We start from the raw sequence: 26,554 nt of genomic DNA, 5'->3' as shown, positions 1-26,554 counted from the left end.
TGCCCGTGCCGCCTCTGCCGCGGGAGGCCAGGCGTAAAGATGTGGCTCTTTGGGATTACACGTGGAGACAGGCGATCGGGGTCGGCCCCGGGGAGCGCCGGTTGGTGAGACGCGCTGCGCCCCCCACCCCCTTGTGCCCCGGAGAAGCGGCTTCAATGGCGCCATCCCCCAAGAGGAGCCGCCGGAAAGATGCCAACGCCTTGCCGAGCATGTCCTCAACTTTTTGGGCTTTCATGATCCTGGCGAGTCTGCTGATCGCCTACTGCAGTGAGTACCCGCTACCCAACCCCGTCCCCGCCTCTGCCCCCACCTCTGACAGTACCCCAGGCTCTGCCCGCCGTGCGGTACCCTAGCCCTGGCCCCCAGGCAGTGCCCTGGGCAAAGGCGGAGATGTGCTCTGGCATCCCCACCCCAATCCCCAAATAGCACCTCCGCCAGCCCCAAATAGCCGGAGCCTCACAGTGGGGAGCCCGATGCCCCCACAGGACAGCTCCTTCCTCTCCTTCCCTTCTCCGCCCAACCGGGAAACGGGACCCAAAATGGCAGTGATCCTGGTGTTAAACCGCTCCGGAATAAGGAGCAGTTTATGCTGCCTAATCTTGGTTCTTAGGGCAGGAAGGGCGCATCATTCCTCCTAGCGAAAGCAAGCTACAGATTGGGGTTGGGAAGCTCACCTCCCGCTGAGTTCAGTGCTGGCCCCCGGAGCCTACTTCACGAGCTGGGGGCTCTTTGCCCATGGATACCCACTGAGCCCCACTTAGGGATGGGTCTCTTAGTGACCAGCCTTCCTGCCCGCCTTCCCCTCTTCTCCTTCTCCTCTGGATTTGGGGCAAAGGGGACAGACAGTCATGCTGGAGTGACAGATGGCTTCATATCACTAGGGCGATGTGAACCCGCTCTCCGACTATGGAATCTCTTTGATTGGGAAGGAACCCAGCATTGCTTTAGCCTAGCCTGAATCACTTAGATATCCATCCATCCCGTCCAGCTTCCCGGAGATTTCGGAGATTTCATCCTTAGTGTGGGAGGGTTTTTTTGTTTTTTTTTTTTTGTTTGTTTGTTTGTTTTGTTTTTCCCCCTGTCCTAACTGCCCCGTCCTTTGATCGCTGGATGTTCATCTCCTCTCAAAGACGCCATCTCCACACTGATGTATCCCTAAGAAGTCCTGAATGGTGCAGGGAGATGGGGCTTCTGGTTTCCAAATTGGAGGCTAATTTGCTTTGGTTTGGCTGGGGGAGTTGGGGGCCGATATGTAGGGAGAGGGGAAGTCGCCTCTCAGTCTTGGCCTGTGCGACTTTGATTCTTGCCTGAAGCTTCGTGGATCTGGAGTAGGCAGAGGTTTCTGAGGGCAAGCCAGCAGGCACAGCTGGGGGAGACATGGAGTAAGCATCGTAGAGGAGCCATGGATGGAACATTGTTTGCTTAGGTTCTCTCCTTCTGGGCTTCCCCAATCTCCTCCCCCCTCCAAAGGAAAAAGCAACAGAGCTGGAAGCGACAGCGATAGTAAAATAAACCACTAGCTTCCAAGGACCCGGGTAACTTGAGCACAGAGAAGTAGGGTGCGGAGTTAATCTGTAGTTGTCTCTTTTGGGGGGGGATGTCTGTGGTCAGTGCCCCGGTACTGTTGTCTGGGATATGCAACTAAACCTCTCCTTAGCATTCAGAGAGAAGAGCAATGCCGAGCCACGGCATGGGCAGGGGAATTACCATGGGGGCTGGCTTGGAGGAGGAAGAAACATGGATTCTGTCTAGCTCTTTTTCCCTTTTCCAAAAGAGGCCAGCTCCGGCCCTCCCTCACCCCCATTTCCCATCTTCCCTGCCTGAGCAGAAGCAACATCCTTAGCAGCCTCTGAAATGAGGTTGCAGTGAGCAGAGAAGGAACCTGCTCCCCCACTTGGCTCCATTTCGGAGCCTTCGGCCAGCCTCCCAGCAGCCTGACTCCCTCCACCAGACTAGCGTTGTCTGGAATATAGGCGTCCTTGTTTCCTTTGCCTTTCGGGTTCCCTGCCAAGGCCTTCACTGTGGTGAGAGCTGTGCGAATGAGGAGCAGTTCAGGTGTATACGAGTTGGCATAAATGATTGAGTTGGCATAAATGATTGACATCTGCAGCGAGTCCAGTGCCCTCGGAAATTTACCAAAAGCAAGGGAGGGGGTATTTTTTTTTTCTGGGCTTGGGTCAGGGCAAGGGGAGAGATGAGCCGACAGCCTATATACATAGGGAGAGTTCCACCCATTTCCCTCCGTGGTCCTTTCTGCACGTTCACCTCTAGCTAGCCACAGGTTTCCTGGGGAAGAACAGCAAGACTCTGTGAGATTGCAGTAGGTTAACCGGGAAGGAGTCCTGCAGGTGTGTGTGGACTTGGCCATACCATTATGTGAGGTGACAGGAATGAATTCTTTCCAGGGTGTTGGAAAGTGAGAGCCCTCATCTTCCACTCTGTCATTACTTACACTCTTTTGTGTCACATACACGGTCTAATTTCTGCTCCTGGAAAGTTGCCACTCTCAAGGTGAGCCCCTGCTTCCAGAACTCCTTGCTATAAGCCATGGAACAGTTTCCTGATGTGTTCAAAAGAACAATCTCCTAATTGTTTTGTTAAGCAAATCTCACCCTGCCTCCTGTTACTCAAACACCCTGAATTTCCTTTCTGCTATCCAGGGCTCACTGCACACCAGCAACGTCTAATATATGCAGTGTCAACTCACTCCAGCATCTCTGCGCCTGGCTCCCTGACTTAATGACTGGAGGTGCCATCTCCAATGTTCACCCGCATTAGTTTAGGAGCTCCTGAGTGCTAATGCCTTGGGAGACTTGTGGGCATCAAATCTGCTACCAATGAAAAAAAAACAAGGTGGTGGGGTTTGGGGTGGAGACTCAAGGACCCAGGAGGAGCCTGGTGAGACAGTCTATGCTCTTGTTCTTCCATGACCTGGTATTGAAAAATGCCTTGGATGTGATGGGGGGGCGGGGTGGGACAAGGGGAAGAAAAGAAAGAAAATTTTAAGGCCAAGTAACATTACAATAACATCTGTTCTCCGGGGGAATTAAAATTCTGACTGATGCAAAGCTTGAGTTTACTTCATATTTTTGATCTACTTCGTGCTTCCGTGACACACTTATATGAAACACAGAGAGCCTCATATCTTTCTCCTCATATCTCTTTCCTCTCTCCCCTCTCCCTTCCTCTTTCCTTCCCTTCTTCCCTCCTCACCTCCTCTCTCTCTCTCTCTCTCTCTCTCTCTCTCTCTCTCTGTCTCCTCCCTTCCTCCCTTTCCATCTCTTGCACACACACATGCATACATACTAACATATAGAATACAATTACAATGTACTAAGGAAGATGAAAATCCACTCAAACCCCAGACTCTGCACTGATCACTTATGTGTCCCATTGGGACTGTAGTCACATGGGAGAGTGTCTGACTTTCATTGTACCAACTACACTGATAAAAATGCAAATTGAATATTTCTCAGATTTCCTATTGGTGCCTCCAAAATATCTGGGCTGAGGAAGGATATCTAATGTACTTGAAGGCAAGTTATTTTACTTAGCAGTTAGAAATTGTATTCTCCAGCCTGTTTTCTCTCCTGTAGACCTGCTCTCTTCTTATTCTAGTCCTGGGAATACTGATAAGCATGATGCAAGAGTTCAGTTATCCTCCCTATTAAATTTTTGCCTGTGTGGGGAAAGCTCAAGGTTCTCTCTCTCTCTCTCTCTCTCTCTCTCTCTCTCTCTCTCTCTCTCTCTCTCTCTCTCTCTCTCTCTCCTCCCCTCCCCTCCCCTCCCCTCCCTTCCCCTCCCCTCTCCTCCCCTCTCCTCCTTGCCACCAATACAGCACTGACTCTGTTTGTGCCTGGCTTTGAATTTGGAAATCCGGGACTTGCTTGGCCTCTATGAAAGACTCTTGCTTTCTCAAATGTTTGGATTCATATTTAGGGAGATTGGCTCCACCCTATGGTTGGACAGAGACCTGCATCCCACCAATTAGATGTGTTGCCATAGAAACCAAGGCTTGTCTCTTTTCCCCCCCAGTACTGGGGAGGGGGGAGGTGAGGAAGATACATATGCGGTTAAATCAAAGGGGGAACAACTGGTGCTTGCTTTAATATGGGTATGTATCTTTTTAGCAGGTGCAGAGACCCTGCCAACATCAAAAGTTCACATAGCGTTTCATACTGTACTGTGCACTCTGGGGCTCTCAGGGGAGTCATTGTCCCAGAGCAGGCGCTAGGAGGTGGAGATGAGATTGAAACATTCATTTGTCATTTAGCCAGGAAATGTCTCTCAAAGTGCATTTAAGCCACCAAAATGCACAAGTCCATGCCACAGTGATCTGAAATGAAAAAGTATGTGGGGATAGAAATTAAAAATACATGTACATTGGGATATGCAGGAAATAAAGAGGGCCCACTATTATGGTGGGCAGAAATCCATCCTGGGAGGCAGTTCACCTGGATTCTGGTCTTAGACCTTCCACCCCTTTTCTGTGTGACCTTGGAGAAGTTATTTCCATTCACTGGGCTTCACCATCCTGTGATAAAATGAGAGATTTGTACTGAACTCTTTAAATTCTGACATTCTACAGTTCTAATTGTTAAAATGCTAAAGAGTCAATCTTTCATATTCCATTATGTATGCATAAATTCTTATGTATAATGTCTATGTCTATTTATATATGTGTATATAATACATCCATATTTATGTACACACACATATGGAGAAGGAATGAGTCTAAGACCCAGAATTTCATGTTACTGAAGACACGCACTGCAGGTATCTCCTCCACAAATGTCGACTGGTACCCACGTTGTAAGGGAAAGCCTTAGAAAGTTACCAGACACAATTTACAAGTTACCTGATGTGCCCAGAGTCAGTTGGAGGACCTGCATCCAGGTCTTTGTGACTCCAAGTTCAGCTGTCTAGATACCACACTGTGTTGCTTCTCAATTCATATTAGGGAGAAGTCCAGAGATGATGGTAATAAACAGATCTGGCATTTTGGATGGGGGTTCTCACCAAGTTTGGCAGCAGTTCTGAAGGTAGCATGGCCAGGGACTTGTTCTGCTGGGGATGATTTCTGGGGTGGCCCTATCACAGCTGAATGTCCTCACTCACTACAGCTATGCTAGGTCACAGTCAATTCTGCTGAGTTACACAAATGAGATGACAATATCTGTTGTTGTCAAAAACAAATGAGAGACAAGATAATAGTACTTTAAGCCATAAACACAAACAAGGAGATGCAGGAGTTAATTTAACTGTACTGTACGTGATGTCTCTGGACCATTGGTCTTTCCCTATGACTTGAAATAGACAATTGTTCTTCAAGGATCCATCAGACATGTATTAAGCACCACAGATGTACAGAGCACTGGGAGACACATAAAAGTTAGGTGATACTGCCCTCACTCTCATAAGGCTTACGGTCCAATAGGAAATAATCAATCAATAGACACGTATTTATCCAGTTTCTGCTGTTTTCCAGGAAGTGTGATAGGTCCCGAGAATACGGAGAGCAAAGTGAGCCAGGCCCTCCCCGCATGGAGTTTTCATCTTCTTTGGATGTACAGGGTGATTTGGAATCTTCTCACTCAGTCCTGGTCACCCTGCTTTGGTTGGGTTCTAGCTTGTCAGTACACAGTACAGTGAATTCCAATTGGACACACATTTCTTACATGCCTGTACTATGGGAAGCCCTGGCTTTGGGTCTGGGAGACATGGATAGTAGCTGCCCTCTGAGACCTTGAATTCAATAAGGGTATGTAACACAGACATCTGATGCTTAAAATTACATGGGCTGTGCATCGGATGGGACAGACATGGTATATACGGGGGAGGGCTGAGAGAAAGGTTGGTAGGAAGGTGGGAGACCAAGGGAGGCATCATACAGTAAGCACCAAAAGAATGCATAAGAATGCATAGAAGTATATGACACTAAAAGGAAAAATGCATTGGAAATGATCAGAGTCCTAAAGTTTGTGACAAGGATTGCTGGGTTAGCAGGATGGGGGGGTGGGGAAGGCAGTCAGAAGATTATTCTATAAAAACAGGATTTTGAAAGAGAAATTTAAATTTGAATTAAATTTTCCCCAAATTTGATTTCTATTTGTTGCCCTGAGAAGCACCAAGATGTAATGAAGTGAGAAGAGCCAGTCAGTCAACAAAGGTTTCTTAAACCATCACTGTGGGACATGCATTAATTACTGAGGATTTGGTGACCCAAAGGACTCAGAAGCAATGGGGTCAATTCTTGGCTCTACCTTGGGGGCCAGTGGCCTCAAATTCCTCATCTCCCATACTGGGGGCAATCATAAGCATCCTCCTGACCTCATGGGCCTCTTATTAGAGTAAAATGAGAAAATATGCACGAACTAGTTTGAAGCTGTGAAATACAACACGCAAATCCAAGTTGTCACTGCTCTCTTAAAGGCTGTTGTCTGGTCCACCAGTAAATTTAAGGCCACATGCTAAATCATTGGGGAGTATTGCTAACCTTTATTGAAAACACTCCCCAAGAGCAGGCATTTCTATGCTGCATATATATATATATATATATATATATATATATATATATATATATATATATATATATACATATATATGTATATATGTATATATGTGTATATATATATGTATATATATATATATATTTCTTGTTGTTTACTCTGTATTTGGGAGAGATTAAAAGATGCCTTATTGCTGCTGCTCAGATTGTATTTGTGGCCTCCTTGATTGAATAACATTGAAAGTACAGGAGATGCTATAGAGCAGGGCTATTTAGAAGTTCATCTCTCATATTGCTTTCCTTCTTCTTGAATTTAATTTTCTGTTTAGAAGAATAGAAATCTACCTGCCAAACTTCCAGCACTGGCAGGATTGGCTATTTCCCTTTCCCCTAAAACAAGGCTTCTTAACCTTTTCTTGGGTTTCATAGATCCCTTGGAAATCTAGTGAACCTAAGGATGCCTTTTCAGATATTTTTTGGCCAAAATAAAATGTAGAGGATTACAGAGAAAACCAATTATATTAAGATATTTTCAAAAACAAGCTCAGTCCCATGTTAACAAGCCCTGACTTAAATTCTTTCTCTCCCTTGACCACCTCCCTATTCCCAACAGCCAGTAAAACAATTTTTAAAATTTGCCAGGTGATGTGCATTATCCAAATGGACATCAGAGGGCCTGCAGCATTATACAGAAGCAGTTTTCCCTAGAAAGTGGCCCTTTCTTGCAGAAGAACTGCTCGGAGTCATCGAATCCTAGGACTGAGAGGCATAGACTGCATATCAAACACCTCAAAGTCAGAGAACATGATTGAATTTTTTTGTACCTCTCCCAATCCCCTAGCGCAGAGCTCTTCATGCACCCTAGGCACTTATTTGACTAACAGATGGAGAGATTAAATGGACACACCTTAGCAGTTCTCTAACAGAATCTCAATTAAATTCACATACATTAAGTGCCCACTGTATGCAAGGTATTGTGCTAAGCAGCCAAAGGTCTCAAAGCCAACAAATCCTTCCATATCTACCAAGTATGTTTAAGAGGGGAAGAGGGCTAACAAATAGAGGGATCTGATCAGGAAGGGCTTCCTGTAGGAAATGGCTCCAGCTGGATGCCTTAGGGTAGTGAGTGCCTTAGGGTAGTGAATACCTCATCATTAGACATATTCAAGAAGAGGCAAGGTGACTATTTTTCTTTTTGGAAGAGAAATAGAAGATTTATTTTGGGTGGGGGGTAGGCGCTGGACTACATGTCCCCTGATGTGCTGGACAGTTCCAGGAGCCTTTAATTCTGTGGTTTTTTTTCTCTCCTCTCCCAATGTGTGCATCTCAGCTACCTCCTGTGGCCAGGACCCAAGAGGGTAAGAAGTGCTTAACCTTTTGGCTGTTTCTATCAGCTCCCCATTAGAGGGCACCCTAAATGGCATTTGCTGGCATGCAGAACCCTGTCAGAGAAGAAATGAAGCAGAGCAGGCCTAGTGTTGGCACCAAGGCCATGAGATCAACTGATTCAGCACCTTTTTTCACTCTCTTGTAAATACATTCATGCGAGAACTCTGATGGAAGAAACACTTATCAAGCATATTTGGACATTTTAAAATAATTTATTTTAGATTACTTATGATTTGAAGAAGAGGAGAGAAAACACATAGACTTGGAGTTTGTGGTGATTAAGCAAAGAGCTTATGCATGTCAAATTCTTTTCTGGGGCCCAGTGCTCAATGTGCTGTGGTGCCCCCTAACTGCCCCTCTGAAGGTATAGAGAGATTCTAATCAATGTCATTTGAAGGATTACTCACATAGTAAAAATCATGGGTTTGGAAGGGTTCAAGAACCAATGGATCTTAAAGATCACATGTTTCATCCCCCTCATCTTACAGAATAGAAAACCAAGGCCCAGCAAGGGTTTTGACTTGCCCAAGATCACACAGGTCCCAGTTAATGACAGAGAGAACTTTTAATGTAGGTTATTGTACTCCAAAGCTCTGTATGACCCCTCCTACCTCTATGAAGGCATGGGTCCTTGATTTATTTCGGGGCAGAGTGAAGTGACAAATAATTGGCAAAATATGAGAGTAAACTTAGACCCATAAAGCTCTTATCCCTAAATTCAGGTGGATTGCTGATTAATACCTGCTCCCTGCCAAAAAGGAATTGGGTTGTTAGAGTCATTTTGTAACGAGGTCAAGTGAAGGTTGATGAACTAGTTGAAACTTTCATTCCTTTCTGTTACTCCCTAAGTTTTAGCCTTAGGGTTGAAACATTGGATCTATGGGCCATTACCAGGTTTTGGCCAAGTGTGCCTGCACATTTCAATTATACCAGTTGGGCCACAACTCAATTTGTGCAAGGAAAGAGAAATGAAGAGGAAAGCTAATTCTGTAACTATGAAAATCTATGTGCTCTGGGGCTAGATTCCTCTTTGTTCATTTGGCTTTCTTTCCTGACTCACAATAGTGATGAAATATATACATCAACCTTCCTGGTGTAAAGTATTTTCAGGTGACTTTTATGGGCATCATTATGGAGAAATGTTATGATAATGGGACACTAGAAAATGAAAGAAAACAAAGCATTAAACCCCCCATTTCCTTCTAGAGCAGCACAGCTGCACCTTGTTTAGGAGGGTTCAGTCTGGAATGGAAATGTAATGCCCAAGAATTAATGACCTCCACAAAATGCCAGCTGCTCATCATCCCCTCCCCTGTCCTGAGATGTCATCGAGGATCTGTTAGGTGAGTGGCCCCCAGGGCTGTGAGGGGGAGTCTACAGGGGAAGATGAGGGATTGTGATGGGACCTCTGATCTGCTGCTCTTGGAAGGCCCCTTGTCACTAAGTGGTCCATGGAGTGATCTGATGCATTCATCCTACTCAGCACACACGTTGTAAGTGTCTCCTGTCTGCCAGGCCCTGGGCTAAACAACAGGGACAATTCATAGTGAAAGATATGGTTCCTACCCTCCAGAATTTTATAGGATAATAGTGAAGATAGAAGAGACTGAGAAGGGATCGAAGGCTGGGCAGATAATAATTAGGTGCCATATAGTCTCTGCTCCAAGCTCATAAAATGTGTCATTGACAGGTACCTGAGAACAGGGGATGTCAGGGCTCAGAGGAGTCTTAGCAAAGGAAATGTGAGGGCTAGGAGGGGCCTTAGAACAGGGGATGTTGGGGCTGGGAGGGCGCTTATAACAGGGAATGTCAGAGCTTAGAAATGGAATGTCAGAGACAGGAGGGCCCATAGAATAAGGAATGTCAGGGCTGGGAGGGCAGGGCTTATAACAGGAAATTTCAGATCTGGGAGGGGCCTTAGAAATGGGAATGTCAGAGATAGGAGGGGCCTTAGAACAGAGGATGGCAAGAAGGAGCCTTAGAAATGGGAGTGTCAGAACTGGAACAGGGCACTTGATCCATAATTGCTTATCATTGATCAGTTTTGACTGCAGAAACTACACAATCTGCTTATGTAGAGCTTCCCAGCTTAGCTCAGGTGCCCCCTTCTTGAGAGGCCTTTCCTGCCATCCTTCCCCATTTGAAGTGACTTTGTTGGCAAGCTCTCCATTGTTCATTGATCCAAAAATGCTCTATCTCCACAGGAGAATGTAAGCTGGTGGAGGACAGCTCCCTAGCCCCTAGCATAGCACCTGGCACAGAGTGATCCATCTGTCGATCAAAAGCCATTTATTAAATACAGCCCAGGTGTCAGACTCGTTCAAGGATTCTATATCCTATGGGGAAGACAGCATGTGCAGAGACAACACAAATACATGGTAACTAGGGAGGGAAAATACAGAAAGACCTCATGTGGGAGGTGGCCATTGATTAAATTACATAGTAGGCAACTAATAAATTGGTGTCTGCTTCCTTGCTGAATGGATGGATGGGTGGGTGGGTGGATGGATGGATAGATGGTTGCACGGATGAATGGATGAATGGATGGATGGATGAATGGGTGACTGTAATGGTCTGGATGGATCCAGCTACCTTCCCAGTGTCCCAGAATGGGCTTTTTCTCTGTGGGCAGCATCTGGTAGATTTCCAGCTAGGGCTTAGGAGAGCAAAAATGCCAGCTCTTCAGAGGAGGGAGTAGGGCCCCCCAACAGGCTTGTCCCAGGTTGACTGAAGCATAGCTCAATGAGAACAATTTGGAAAGCAAAGGGAGGTTGAGGTCACATTGGGCAGGCCTGGCCTCAAGACATTTCTTCTGTTTACTAGTCTTGGAAACCCCCAAGTATCCATGATGAAAGCTTCTTTTTGATAGAGAATATCAACATTTTCAGAGGACCTGCCCTGGTGCTTCTCAAAAGGTGACCTGTGCGTCCCCACTGAAGGTGCCATGGCTTGGGGGAGTTTGCTCTTGCCATGGTTGGTGCAGGCACCAATTCTCTGACCCTCTGCAAACCAAGAATCAAGCTTTGCCTCTGTGGTGAGAAAAAATGGTTTCATAACCACAGGCCTATTCAGTATAGGGACCCTGTGCCTGGCCATGAGGTGCACCAGGTGCCAAGAATTTAAGTTTTTAAAATGTGCTAGGCACTGGACCGAGTTGACTAAAGATTAAATAAATCACATTACTTGTCAATAACAAATATTTATTGAGCATCTGCCAGGTGTCAGGCACTGTGCTGAGTGCTGAGGATACAAAGAAAGGCAAAAGATACTTCCTATCCTCACAGAACTCATGGTTTGTGGGGGAGACAACTCCCAAATAACTGCGTACACCAAGATATGCAGAATTAGTTGGGAATAATCAACAGAAGGAAGGCACCAGAATTCAGGGATATTGGGAAAGGCTTCTTGGAGAAGGAAGCCAGGGAGCAAACTGGTTTTGTTTGGTAGAATACAGGACTGCATATGCTTATGCTGCATTTATATATACTATATATACTTCGATTGGGTATACTTACACATACGGTCTCCCTCCGTGGAATGTGTGCTCCTTGAGGATAGTAATTGTTTCACTCCTGTCTTTGTATCCCAGACACAGTCCTTGGCATACATCAGTCAAATAACAAGTGTTAATAAAACCCCTGTTGTGATATGTGAGGCATTGGGCATTCTGAGGACAAGCTAAAATTGTTCCTACCTTCCAGGAGCTTCCATTCCACTCAGGGGCACACACCCACATATGTTAAAGATGCGTAAAAGTAAAACTGTGTGAAAGTAATAGAAGATAATTTAGAAGCAAGCCCCTGATTGCCAGGTGAGTGGGGTTCATGAAAGGCCTCATATCTTAAATGTGCCATTTAAATCTAGCACATGGGATCATTGGAACATGGAAGCAGAGCTTAAGGGGACCTCACCAGCTTCCAATTCCATCCTCTCATTTTACGGATGAAGAAACTGGGACCCAGAGAAGTTAAAGGACTTGCCCCAAATTATACCCATTCTAAATGTGAGTGGCAGGATTTGACTCCAGGTTCTCTGACTCTAAAGCCATTCCACCACATAATAGGTGCTTAGTAAATGTATTGATTGATCTGTGAAAAAAAAACAGTAGAACTTCAAGGGTGATTTTGAGTTTTGCATTTTATACCCCAATGACTGAGAAAGAGTCCTAAGATCCATTAAAGGGTCTTTTGATTCAATAAGTTCCTGGCTCACTCTTGCTGTGTGTGGCCAAAACTTCCCTGTCATTTTTATTGTGGTCTCTGTCATGACACTGTAGACCAGAGGTGATTTGTTCTGTAAAATTAGGATTCTGTCAAAAGGCTGCCCTTAAAGATCTAGAAGGCCACAGGTTCCCCACCCCTGCTGTAGACAATAAGCTCATTGTGGGCAGGGTCTGTTTCCTTAGAGTTTTTATGTCCTTGGAACGCAATGTCTGTCACTGAAACTTGGTAGGGTTTCAATAAATGTCAATTTAATTGAATCAAACTGATTTGGCCTCAAAATGAAAAGAAAAAGAAATAAAATTACTCAGCAGCCACCCCCATGGACATAGGTGGCCCCATGTCCCCCGAATTAGCGGCCTGGCTTAGATCCCCCCATATGCATGTTATTTTCTTTTGTCCACACCAGCTCATGTGTTCAAGTGTTCTACAAAGCTTTCAAAATGCATATTAATTAAGATGGCTGGCAGGAATAGACTGGAATTATTTTTTACCTCCAACTAGGCAAGTGGAATTTTTTTTGAAACCCCTGGACTTCTAGAGGCCAGGCTCCCATTTAGAAATGCCCTGGGCAGCAAGGAGGGTCTTCAGCCCTTTATGGCAGCCTGGAATTGGACGAGCCTTTGTGCCATTCACTGGGAAGCCCACCTGCACAGCTCCAATTGAAGCAATTGGTTCTCCCCTTGGGTTGTTAAATTCAGTGAGGAGTTCAGACTGGAGCCACACTAGGACCAGCTGCCATAGACCCTGTCCCAGGTTGGTTCACCCCGCACTCAAGCAGAAGATGTCCTTGCCAACATCACTAAGACTCAGTTACACAAAGGGCAGTGCTAAGGTTTACCACACACTTCTCTCACAATACCCCTGTGCAGTGGCAGCTACATAGTTTGGGGTGAAGGCAAATGACTGGCTACATAGTCAGAAGAACTGAGTTCAGTCCCATCCTTCATGCTTACCACCTGTGTGATGCTGGGCAAGTCATTTATGAGATCACAGAGTTAGACCTGAAAATGACACTACTGAGCCCAACCCTCTAAATCTAAAAGCCAGTAAACTGAGGCAGACAGAGGTGAAGTGACTTGCCCAGGGTCACACAGCTAGAAACTGTCAGAGGCAGAATTTGAACCCAGATCTTAGTGATTCCAGGTTCACGGTTCTGTTAACTTCCCTTAATCTCAGCTTAGAAACTGAGGCTCTGTTGGACTAGATGGATCAAGAGGTCTTTTCCAAGTCTTGATCTAGGATCCTATATCCCCATTTGATAGCTAATAAAACTGAAGCTTAGGAAGCAAAATGGCTTCAGTTCCAAAAAATTAATTCAATACCTATATTATGCAAAGCACTGTGACCAGAGCAAGCCAAAATTGCATGGTTCCTGCCCTCAAGGACCTTACAAATCTATCAGTTCAGCCAGGGTCATCCTGATAGCAAATTATGAAGCCAGGGAAACTGAGCTATCCCAGTTCCTAGCCATAACTCTTCCTTCTGTACTAGTGGAAGAAGCATGATGTAGAAAAGACAGTATTAATCTAATGAATGATAATCCCATGCTTATGGATAGATCTCAAAGCATTTTCACTACCTTTCTTCATCCATTCTCGATAGAGCCCTGCAAGGCAGGCAGGTTAGTACTATTTTCCAGCTTGATACCTGAGAAAACTGAGGCTCAGATTCTTGCAGTGGCTTCTGAGAATCACACTGAAGTTAGTGCTACGGTCTTGACTTGAACCCCCAGTTGGGTCTTTTTTTTCTATGTGAGTCTCCTTGATCTGACCACGTGTGTCTACTTCCGACCAAGGACAGCGCCTTTGGAAACCTGCTCAGTGCTCAGCACAAGGCAACTCCTGAGCCCCTCACCTCACCCTTAGGGCCTCCCAGGTTGGCCTTCTGTGAAGTAAGGATGGGCAGCACTCCCAGCAGGCCAGAGAGGGCAGGGTTACCTTCCTGGTGCTTGTTTCTCAATGTTTGAAGAATTTTGCTTCATCATACTCACTGGAGGATTTGGATTCTGTCCCTCTGAGGTATCAGCATACATTATTCAAAGTTATTATTGTGTTCCTTTTTGCATACTCTCTATTCTGTTCCTACAGAAGGAGTTTATAGAACCTGTTGGTAGGGTTGGCACACTAACTCCAGGTGTCTTGGTGCTTTGAGCACCACATTGACACTGAGAATGATTTGCCATAAGGAGTTAAAAAGGAAAGAAAGGGAAAAAAGTCTCAGGAAATCTGTATGCTAGGGGGGAGAGAGAGAGAGAGAGAGAGAGAGAGAGAGAGAGAGAGAGAGAGAGAGAGAGAGAGAGAGAGAAAGAGAGAGAGATGGAGATGGAGGGAGGGAAGGAGGGAAGAGGAGGGAGGGAGAGAGAAAGAGGTGGGGGAGGGAGGAAGGGAGGGAGAGGGAGAGGAGACAGACACATAGTTATAGATATATAAACACATATCACAAACATATATGCATATTTAGATTTTCAAATGCCTGACCATCCTAACACATTTGGCCAATGGCAGAAGCCTGTATGTATCAGATGTTGGTCTTGAACCAATCTTAATGGCTCCAAGCCCAGATCTCTTTCTGCTTTACCACTGGCTGCCTCTACTGTATGTGTATGTAGAAAGTATATAATATATATAACATGTATAAAATTAGGTATATTTATATTGTTTCTGTTTTCCTGTTGTGTCACTGATGGAATGTTCAACAACCCAGAAGGCAGGGGCTATTTCCTTTTTGTCTCTGGAGCCCCAATGCCCAGCACAGTGCTGTTTTGTATTTAATAACAGTGTTGATTGAGTAATCAATTCACGAGTCCCTTGTCTCTGGCCTCCCAGTCTAGGCTCCAGAGCCCACTGTTCTCTAGATTCTCTGAGGATGAGCACTCCTCGTTCACATCACAAAATCTCACAAGCCCTCAGATGACAGTAGCTGTAGTAGAGCATGTGATGATTAAGAAAATACGTAATAACAAAACCTTCTATGAATTCAGTAACACTTTTAAATAAGCTTATATTTTATTTCACACAATGACATCTACGAACATCGGGAAAATTGTAATGTCTATAAGGCATATAATTTATTCAGGCTACAGAAGGTCTATTTGATTATTATACTGACTCAGGGTACATTTTTGTTGATATTAACAAAAGATAAAAATAATGAATCCTGACTCATATATAGTTTGAAGACCCCTTCTTCCAATAACTCTAACTCTCATAGGTGGAGACCTACTTTGGTAAACCATTCCAAAACCCTCTTCTCTTGCCTATCCACTGGGCCTGCTGACCTGTTGATGAGCATCACCCTCATCCACCTTCTCTTGCTCATGCAGTGAGACTGACCTGCTGATGGGCACTACCACCATCAGCCTTCTCTTGCCAGCCCACTGGGCCTGATCACAGACGTTGCCACCATCAGCCTTCTCTGCTAAACCTTGAGCAAGAGGGGAACATGAAGATTACTTCTGCTTATTGGACTCTCTGTGAATGCTTTTCCAAGTCCATCACCCAACTGCCAATGTCTTCGCCAAGACCATAAGGAAGATTGTTCAATGTTACCTGTGTGACCTTAAGCAAGAAACTCTCTGGGGCTCTGTTCCTTCACCTACAAAATGAGGGGTTGACTTAGCTAGTGTCTGGAGTCCCTGGAGCCCTAGAGCTGATGTGGTGATCTGTTATCTCTTCACTTCCTTCCCTCCATCCCAATTCTCTTAGGCTTTTCTATGTTGTATAAGGCTGCTGAGTGCCTGCTCCTCTTTGTGTTTTCTCTCATCCCAAACTTCCACTCTCTCCTTGCTCTCATCTTCCCTGTCCACCTGTTGCTTCCTGGTATTCTTAGATGGGTTCTCCTAGTTCTCCAGCCCCAGTTCTCCAGTATGGGGGTCTCCCTGGAATCTGCCCTCAGCCCTTTCCTCCCCTCACTAAACTTTCTCCCTCGGTGGTCTCCTCCATGTCTTCAGTGGCTTCATGTTCTCTTCCACACACAGGACTCCTAAATGGGCACATCCATTCTTCCTTTCTTGCATGACTCCAACCCTACACTTCCTGTTGCCTGTGAAGCACATCCCCACAGTCCTTTACAATACCTGAAACTCAATGTGTCTAAAATGTGTCTCTTCCCCTTCTCTCCTCCCTGCTTCTCTGTTCCTTTTGGTGGCATGACTAGAGTTTTGGTCACCTATCCTTGGAATAACCCTTACATCCAATCACCTCCTTTCAACTGACAGCTCCTGACCTCCTTCAGGTCCTTACTGCCTCTGACCTTACAGTCACCTCTTAACTCTTCTCCATTTAATGTTGAAAGAGTCCCTCACTTCCTTCCTCAATCCATCCTCCACACAATTGTTAAGGAATTTTCCTTAATGCACAGGTACAATCATGTAACTCTTCTACTCAAGATCTGACAGTGGCTCCCTATTACCAATGTGATAAAAAAGAAAATACCCCTACTGACAATGAAGGCCTGGTACGCTCAGGCTCTGTCTCATCTTTCTAGTCTTTTGGCATGCATCTTGTGTTCCAAGTGAACTGGATGACTGTTACTGGTCTGTCTTGACAGGCTAGCTCTCATCTCTCTGTCTTTGTACAAGATGTCCCCAGTGCCTGGAATACCATTTCTCCTCATAGGTTGGTTCTGATCCTTTTCTCTCTTCACTGGTTCATGCATGAAACCTTCCCTGATAACTGCTCTTCAGGAAAGTTCTTTCTCCCTCCTTAGATTTTCTTCTAATACTTTCTGTCTCTCCACTGGCCCTCTGTCCCATTTTATATTTCTCTACAACCTTGTTGCATCCCCTTTTAGACTATAAGCTTCTTGAGGGCAGGGCTTGAGCTGTTCTTTCACCCTGGTCCTGAACATAGTGCTAGGTATATAGTCTACCATTTATTGAATTTTTTCATTGAGTTAAGTAATTTGCCCAAGCTCAAAAGTATAATGAGAGACAGAAGAAATCCCATGACCATGTTTCAAAATCTGTCAACCAGAAAATCATGTCCCAAATAATGCATTTGTGTTTTGTGGAAATGTCCTCTTCACCATCTTGGGAGATAGATGCAGATTCATATAGGCGTCAGAGACAAATTTCTCATCTCATTCTAACTGTCCTCCTCCGGAATTGCTCTCCTAAAATGTGACCCCTAGAAATGATCCTTTAAAAAAGCAAAACCAATAAATGCTCATCAATTCCCTAACATGAGTGTTGGGGTCAGAGGGAGGGGGAGACGGAGAGTTTGGCAGAGACATTCTGGGAGTGAGGAATCAGACACTAACACAGATGCTGTAACATACAAGGGGACACAGCTCAGGATAGGAGCAGTAGACAAAAGTGTTTTTTCACAGAACTTGCTTGTCAAAGACAACTTTTTTTAAAATTTTCTTCTTTTCTGAAATCCCTCTAAGTTGTTCCTACCTGGGTCCCAGGACCCTCATTAAACACAATGTATCAAGTCTCGCAGGTAGGTCGCACAGTGGATTCAGTACTGAAACTGAGTCTGGAAGATCTGGGTTCAAATCCAGCTTTAGCCATTCACTAGCTGTGTGATCCTGGACAAGTCACTTAACCCCGTTTGACTCAGTTTCCTCATCTTTAAAATGAGCTGAAGGAGGAAATGGGTAACCACTCCAATATCTCTTCCAAGAAGACCCTAAATGGCACCACGAAGAGGCAGCTGAACAATAACTGCCACAACACCAAGTATTGGCTTTGAGACAGTGGTAACTCTGGGAGCTGGTGTCAGTGCAGCTCGAGGCCCATGACCTTCCCAGGTTTCTGTAGTCTTGGTCATGCCATATTTATTCAACTTGAAATGTCGAGATGTTTCTCGGAGACTCCCGTTATTTGCACTAACAAGGCGCTGATGCCTCCTCTCCACTGTATGATACCTTCGGCTTTGTGTCTTCACAATTGGGACAATGCTCAAACTCTTTGCTGACATTCAAGGCCCTCCATAATTAGGCACCACCTTACTACCCAGACTTGTCATCTACTCCTACTCTGCAGTATATCTTACAAGGCAGGAAGAATAGGTTACTGACTATTTCCTGATCTCCTCCTAGATTCATCTTCCAGGCCTTTGCTTATGCTATTCCCTAGGCTTAGAATGCCTCTCCTTCCTCTCTTCTTTACTTGTGGGCTTCCTATCCATTCTTTAAAGCTCAAGTCAGATGCCACTTCCTCCAGGAAGCCCTCCTGAATCCCCATGTCACTTTGGGTGCCTCTTCTCCTATAACATTGTATCATGTGGCAGCCCATCGTATTCCTATTCTGTCTCTGGAGCTCCGGGGTGGAGGCAGGACAATGATAAATGGAAACTATGTCCCCCAGCACTGAGCACAAGTATACAACAGGTGCTTGATAAATGTTTGAATGACCAATTATTTTATGTCCAATATAGAAAATAAGCTCAGCAATCTGGATTGGAACACCTGGCAGGGTAGGGAGCATTTATTCACCAATCTTGGGATTTTCTCCATTTCGGAAGTATAAACAACAACAAAAGGGGTGGGGCGAGGCAGAGTTGCATGTCCCATCTCCCTTACTTGTTGATTTCTCCATATCTCATGGCAGAACGACATTGCCCTTGGTGATAAAACTATTTAGAGGTAATCAAGCTTTCTCTCTTCTAGCACTGCTGGCCCAGGGACAGATCCACTTTTCCCTTTTTCCTGACTCCTTTTTTAATTATTACCCACTTCCCAATGAGGAGGGGGAGTCTCTGGGCCCCATCTCCAGGGTTTTTCCTGCTCTCTGCCGAGACATATTTTACTTATTGGGTTTTTTTCCCAACTGCTGTTTATCAGTTCAATCCAAATTTTCCTCAGAGCCCAGATCAGAACTGCTTCCTTCAGAAAGCCTTCCCTGAAGAACAAGCGATTTCTCTGGAGGAAGGACTTTTGTGTCCACCATTCCTCTACTGAGCTGTGCTCCCTCGTGTGTTACAGCATCTGTGTGAGTGTCTGATTCCTCACTCCCGGAATGCAGGGTCCTTGTCTTTGCCTAGCTCTCTGCCCTCCCCCCATGACCCCAACACACACGTTAGGGCATGTGATGAGCATTTATTGGTTTTGTTTTTTAAAGGACCATTTCTAAGGGTCACACTCTAGGGGAGCAAATCCAGAGGAGGATGGCCAGGATAAGATGAGGACTGGTAAGCCTGATGTGTAACAATAAAGAAAGTAGATTGTAATAATCTGGCATATGAGGTAGATGCTATTTTTTTCTGCATTTAGTGATGAGGAAACTGAGTCTGACAGAAGTTATGTGACTTGCCCAGTGTCACACAAGTATTAAATGTTTAAGGCAAGATTCAAAAGAACTCCAGTGTTCCTAACACCAAATGCAGAGTTCCATCAATGACTCCATCTAACTGGTCATCTATGAAAGAGTTCTGAGAATTGGGGCTGGCTAGGCTGGAAGAGGGAAGGCTGAGGAGTATGTGATGATTGGCTCCCGAGAGGTCCTGGGGAAGAGGGTTTGGAATGATCCTGCTCAGTCCCCCTGGGAGTGGGCAGGAGTGGCCAAGATGGATTTGGGTCCATATGTAAAAGATGTTCACAACAATGAGAACTGTCCGAAGAGAAGGGGCTCCCTCCCAAGGGAGTGGCTGCTTTATCGCTGCATGTCCTCACCTGAATGCTTGGTGGCCACCTAGCAGAAGTATCCAGCATCATCTCTAGCGCAACTTCATTCTAGGCCTCACTCTTTTCATAATGAAAAGGTTGAATTCTGCAGCCTCTATGGTCCCTCCAGCTCTAAGGTTTGATCCTGTGACATGTTCCAGATCTAAGATTCTGAGAGTCGGAGAAATGGGTTCAGATTCTTGCCCATGCCCCTTATGCACTGAGAGATCATGATGAATCATGTCAGCTCTCTGAGCCTCTATTTCTGTAACTATGAAATGGGAACAATAAGAGTTCAGAGGGCTGTTGGCAGAGTCAACTGGGTTAATAATTTTGAATTGCCTCATAGCCTGCGAAGTATGGTGTGCTTGCTAGAGATTATTGTTGAACTAATGTGTCTCTTTAGAGCTTCAGGCATTTAAGAAGCAAACCTGTTTTTCCCCTATTTTTTACATATATAATTTAAACAGCAGACTTGAAGAGCTGTTTAGCCAAGAGGGTTGTCCTGTGTTTGCTCGAGTAGTTTTAAATATGTGGAAAGGATCCTGGAGGAGTGTGGCAGGACTTGAAATGGTGAGGCAGTAGGAGCCCCAGCCAGCTGGGCTTTGTCAGGCCTCGGGAACGATGGGTTTGTTGTGATAGGAGGGGGCTGTGGAATGTGCTGCTCAGCTGGCAAAACCACGGTGATTAGTGTTAACGCAAAACAAGTTAGGCCCCTGACGTTTGTTATTGTACCCAGATAACACAGTGACTGGGTTGGAAAATCGATCTTGTCAAAACACTCCTTGTCACTTTTAGGAGATTATTCACTCTCCCCATAGATGCCTCCCTCTTTGGGCCGTGACTCATGAAAGCATCTTGGTGGGAACATTTTTGAGACTGTATGTCCTGCCCCATTAGCACTCAGAGACTCTGGCCTTGGTTTTGCATGTTTCCTGGGATGCAGACACTGACCAATGACCAGTGGGAGGATGCTGAAAGAGACATCTAAAGCAATGCCAGCTTTCACTATTGTGTCAGAGGCTGGTTACTCCACTTGGCAGTTAGGAGCCTGGGGTCTAAGTTATGACCCTGATGCTTTCTCACTGTGTTATCCTGGTCAGGCCTTTTCCATTCTTGGAGCCTCAGTTTCCTATCAAGCAAAATAGAAAAAAAAATTCCAGATGTGAAGACCAAATGAGAGGAATGATGTGAAGATATTTGGAGTTCTCAACAGCAAAATGTCCAAGACCTTGGAAAGATCATGGGGGATGGGGATGGGGCTATATGACTGGAGAAGGGCAACTGTCCCAATTTTCAAAGAAAATGGGAAGAGAATTGATTGCGCAGGCACTAGGCCAGGTCCTGGGAGGCTTCTAGACCAGACCTGCACTACTTAGCAGTAGATAGTGGCCAAAACTAAAATAGGCCAAACTTTTTCAGGCCACAGATAGGGTAGACTAGAGACAAACTGATGCTGGTTGTTTGCTGTGGGTCATGTGACAAACAGGAGAGAGTTTGCAGCCCTACATTTCTGGTGGGCTGCCCAAATTACTTTGGCTGGCTGCAATTGGCTCACAGGCCATGTGTTGTGCAGGCCTGTTTTAGACAGTATTATTAAACAGATGGTCACTGGAAATCTAAAAAAAAAATGAAGCAACAGTCACCAAAAGCCTACCTGGCTTCATCCAGAGTTTCCTATGAATTGAAATTCTCTACATCTAAAATGTTCTACCTAGAGGAGGGGGTTTCTCCTCATTGGAGTTTTAAAACAGAAGGCAAGTGGCCGTTGGTTGGGAACCAATGTATTACTTATGAAGAGCCTGCCGTGTGCTAGGCAGTGCCATAAATTCTGAAAATACAAAGACGAAGATAGATTTCCTCCCCTCAAGGAACTTCCATTCTGATGGCAGGGCTGAGAAGTAGGGCTTATTTTCATAGGTCAATAAATAAAAGATTGATTTTATTTAATGAATACAGAATGATAGTGGGAAACACTGACCACTGGGAGAAATCAGCCAACACCTGAAGGACATAGTAAAGGAGCATCATTTAACTAGAGGAAAGAAACCTGGGCAAAGTCATGTAAATGTGAAGTGGAAAGCTGGGCATAGGGAACATCCAACAGAACTTTGTTTTTGACTGGAATTACAAGGAAGAGAATGGAGAAAAATGTCCAGTTAGCTTGGAATGATAGACTGGCATAGCTTATGAAGGGGTTTAAACACCCAACAGAGAGGTTCTATTTTTATCCTAGAGCAGGCATTCTTAGTCTGGAGGCTGGGATTTGTTGTTCTTGTTTTAATGTCTGTTAAATGTATTTCCATAAAATTGATTTCCTTTGTAATTCTGTGTATTTTATTTTATGCATTTTAAAACATGATTCTGAGAAGGGGCCCAAAGACTCCAGCAGACTCTTTGCCAAAGGGGTCCAGGGCACACAAAAAATGTGAAGAACCCCTGTTTCAGAGCAAGGAAGAACGATTAAGTTTTTTTGGAAAAGAGAAGTGACTCAGTTGCACTTGTACTATAGCAATATTTATTTAAGAGCTGAGGGAGGCATGGATTGGAGAGTGAAGAGACCATTCTAATAGTGCAGATGAGAGTGCCTGGACTTCCTGGATGTATTTTAGTAAAGGAGAAGAGATGGATGTCAGCTATGTCAAGAAGTTAGAATTGTAAGCCAATTCTTTCAATGAGGGATGGGGTCAACGAGAGGAAATGAGAATGACACCAATTTTATGATCCCGAGTCACCTGAAGAGCCTCAGGCAGCAGCTGGTATGCAGTAGGCACTGGACAAATGCTTCTAAACTAGATAGATGAGAGAAAAGAGGGAGTCAGGAGGAGATTCAGATGGACTCTTGTTCCACAATGAATTGGACTAGATGACCTCTGAGGGACATTATAACCTTAAATTTTGTGATTGTGAAAACTCGGGCTGGGACAGACAGTTTGTATGACAAACTCGAAGTCTCTCAAGAAAATCTAATGTAATTCAACTAATAGTTATGAGGCATTTCCAGTAGGGAAGACACTGTCCATGGTCCTTGACCTCAAGAAGGCAACATTCTAATTTAAGTCAGGGGATAAAATCTGTACCCAAATACAAAGTCATGTCCAGAGTGAGAGAGATAATGATACTGACTGGCCAGATGAGGGAGATCTTCTGGGAGAAGGAAGAAGGATTGAAGGGGCCTGTTTTGGTACTATTAGGGCAAACATAGTATGCTTATTTCCCTTGAAGTTATGTGTAATAAAAATTAATGTTGCTCTTTTCTGTTCTTTGAATATTAAGATATTCATGCTTGATGTTTATCAAGCTCATAAAAAGGAATCTTTTTTCAAAGCAGGAGATAGAGAGAAAGATCTCATTTAGGAAGTGGCTCTTGAGTTGTGCTTTAAAAATGCTGAGGATTTTGTGACTTAGATGTGAGGAGAGAGGACATCCAAAACACAGAGCACAGCCCAGGCAATGGATGGAGGCAGGAGATAGAATGGGATTTTTGAGGATTGGGTAAGTGAGCCAGTTTGACTGGTATGGAGAATGAAGGAAGAGCATTAATATGAAAGAAGACTGGAAAGAAAATCTCTAATCTTTGTATGCCAGGCAAAGAAGCTGATCTCTGTCTCTGTTCTTAAAGCTCTCCCATATGGGTCATCGCAGTTGGGAGAACTGGAAGCCATGAACGCTGGCAGTCTCTTCAAGAACTCAGGGCACTCCCTGACAAGATGAGACATTGGGGATGAACTTCAGTAGAGAGGGGCATGAATCACACATAGAAACAATGGAAAAAGCTTGATTTGGGGCTTTGTAGGATTCTAGGTCAAATCCTCTATCTGCCATTTACCCACTAAGTGGCCTTCACTCGGTTGGCAGCAATTTCTTCAACTGTAGAAAGGTAGTCTTCAAGAACACGGAGTCTACTCCCGCCACAGTGAAGAATCAGAAGGGGTTGTCAGTGGAGGCTCCTATGCACTTAACCATATTATTGTTTTTGCTGCCGTGTTGTGTTTGTATATGAAGGCATCTATCTGTCTCTTGCCAGACTCAAGGCTCTTTGAGGTCCATAAGTGTATTTGTAACCCCCATCCCCAACCCTCAAGAACAGAGCACAGTTCTTAGAACTATTAAGGAGCTCACTCAGTGTTTGCTTGGTGGAAGGGAAGGCAGAGACGGACACAAGTCCTGTCCTCTTGTAATTCACAGGCAGAGTCTCTACTGGCCTGGCTTTGGAATGTCCAGCCAACTCAGAATGAGAAAGGTCACCCATTGAAGTAATAAATAAGAAAATGAATCCAGTCAGTCGTTTGGTGCCATGAGTGAGTGGTGTCCTGACTCAATTTTTCCCCTTTTCAGCTGTTTCCTTGGCTTCCCCCTACACAGTCAGAGACAATTGAATCAGTATTGATCCATTAAAGGAAGGAAGTCAGTTAGGATATAAGTAACACACACCATTGGAGAGTTTGGGGCTGACAGTATTTGCTTGTGTACCTGGAGGAAAAAAATAACCCTTTCCCTCTTTTGAAAAAGAGTCTATTTGGCCTTCTCTCAAAGCCTGGGAGCAAAGGCAGTGTTACACAGTGGGCTGAGAAGCCATCTTGGAGTCAGGAAGACCTGGGTTAGAGTCCTCCCTCTGCCACATATTGGTGGTGTGACTCTGGACAAGTCATTTATCCTTTCAAAGACTGACTTGAGGAGCAAGCACCAATCCCTCTGGTAGAGGGAGTTTCCTGACTACAAGTTCTTTGTACTGATTAAATCAGGGGTCCAGCCAGTTCAGTGGAAAGCATTCTGGACTTGGAGTCAGGAGAGACATGAGTTCAAAACCTGCCTCTGATTCTCAGTAGCTGTCTGACCAAGGAAAATATAATAAACCTTTCTGAATTTCAGTTTTCTCATCTACCCCGGTGGAGCCCCAAATCCCTGCCTGCACTCACCTCCTGGGCTTTTGTAGAGATTGGGTAAGGCAAGATCTGGAAATCACTCTGCAAATAGGCTGCTGCAGTTTTTTTGTTATTGTTCTCATTAGCATTAGCATTCAATGGGTAGGTCCCATCCTATCCATTCTGCCATCATCTCCTAAGGACTCTGTGAGGAACGTGGTTTTGGGGATCACTGGACTTCCTAGGCAGGGCCAAAGTCCTGAGGAAGAACCCTGTGACAATCCCTAGGGAAGGCTGTACAGACCACAGGACTCCCAGAGGAAGACCAAGTGGTAGCCATCCCTTAATCTGTGGGGATCACAGGGCCTCCTAGGGGTCAGACCCTAAGGAGGACCCAAGTGATGGCCCCTTAGGATGGCAGTAAGATCAGAAGGCTCCCGAGACAGGGCTGGAAGTCCCAAGTGATGTCCCCGTAAGAAGGCTGTGCAGACCACAGGGTTCCCCAAGGGAATCCAGAGTGGTAGCCCTCTTAACACCGCAGTGGTGATCACAGGACACCCCAAGACAAGATCCAGGAGTAAGCCTGGCGAGCTTCTGCTACCTGTTGTTTCCCTTCACTTGACCTTAGGAAAATCCATGTGATTTGCCCATTCTCACCCAAAGAACTCAAAACTCATGTGATCTGCCCATTCTCACCCAAAGACCAGAGTGGGCAGAGGAAGGCATTTTATTACGCTCCTCGAGAGAACGGGTGTAGTGCTCACGGGAACACTCACACTGATACAGCTGCAGGAGCAGGGGTAACCCTTCCCTCCACTCCTGCTAGAGTCATGGTTAGTTTATAATATTTGTTTTTTACATAGTTTTCCTAGGTTATACAGTTTATATAAATAGGATACTAAGGATACAGAAGCAAAAGTGAAGTTAATTAGATTTTCCTTGTCTTAGTTTAGGATTAAACTATATTCTTTTACTTCCCCTACTTTCCCTCATATGCAAATTATGCAAATCAGTAGGCCTGGATTCTTGACCAAGACCAGACCCTAGATAAGCTTGAACTGGTTTAAGTGGGTTTGGCCTCTCTAATTCCCTAGACTGCCTTCTCAAAAAGTATGCACATGGGCATAAGCCTCTGACCTCTCACCTGACCAACCTTGAGGCCTGGTCTCTGCTAAAGCTGGGGTGGGGGAGGGCAGGGAAGCACACCTTTAGTTCTGTGGAAACAAAACTCCTCCTCCCATTTCTTACAATTCCATTTCCCTACAACCCCACTGGTACCCTGAGGGTCTTTCTCATATGGGAGAACCACATCAGATCCCTAATCTGAGACCTGGAATTAGGGTCAGCACCTGGTGTTTCCTAATATAAGCAAATAATATGTGTCCAGGCACTACTTGCACAACAACCCCATGAAGAGTCATGTAGACTTTCCTTGAAGACTTCTGGCTGAGGGAGGATCCATTTTCTCAGGTCATGTTTTCTCCTCCTTGGAATAGAAAAGGAAACTGTGGCCCAAATCCTGAAAAACTTTCCCCCAGGAGTAAGTAGGGCCTATTCCTGGTCTGGTAAGGGCTGGATTAGCTGAGCCCATGGTTACTTTTCATGTCAGTGATTCTGCAGCATAGCCAAAGGAAGTAGCTTAAAATAACTTCTCCACTTGCTCATGTTGGGCCCTTGGAAAAGTCACTACCTATGCATGGGCCTTAGTTTCCTATATGGTAAAATACGAAGATGGAACAAGGTCATCTCTATGTCCCGTTCCACCTCTAACTCTTATGATCTTTAGTCCCCAGTGAATGGTCATTCACTAAGATGAAAGCATAACATAATAGTTCAGCAAAGGCAGACATTAATGTGGGCTGGAATAATTGAGAGGAGGCATCACAGAGCAGAGTTTGAACTCACCTCACTGGGACTTAGATACATGGAGGAGGTGAGTAGGGCATTCCCAGGCAAGGGAG

General features: G+C 45.0%; 1 protein-coding gene across 1 annotated transcript in view; it reads left to right on the top strand.

Annotated features, from left to right (window-relative positions):
- Window positions 1-155: 155 nt before the first annotated feature.
- The window catches only part of TAFA5 (TAFA chemokine like family member 5), a 582,115-nt gene continuing 555,716 nt past the window's right edge, over window positions 156-26,554 (top strand). Inside the window, exon 1 of the mRNA XM_036761827.1 lies at window positions 156-267. Within this exon, the coding sequence (XP_036617722.1) occupies window positions 156-267 (112 nt within the window). The remainder of the gene's footprint in view (window positions 268-26,554) is intronic.

Source organism: Trichosurus vulpecula, chromosome 5 (genome assembly GCF_011100635.1).
Source record: "Trichosurus vulpecula isolate mTriVul1 chromosome 5, mTriVul1.pri, whole genome shotgun sequence".
In the NCBI taxonomy this organism is placed as follows: domain Eukaryota; kingdom Metazoa; phylum Chordata; class Mammalia; order Diprotodontia; family Phalangeridae; genus Trichosurus; species Trichosurus vulpecula.
The sequence above is the reverse complement of the archived record's forward strand: the minus strand, read 5'-3'. Positions and strand labels throughout refer to the sequence as shown.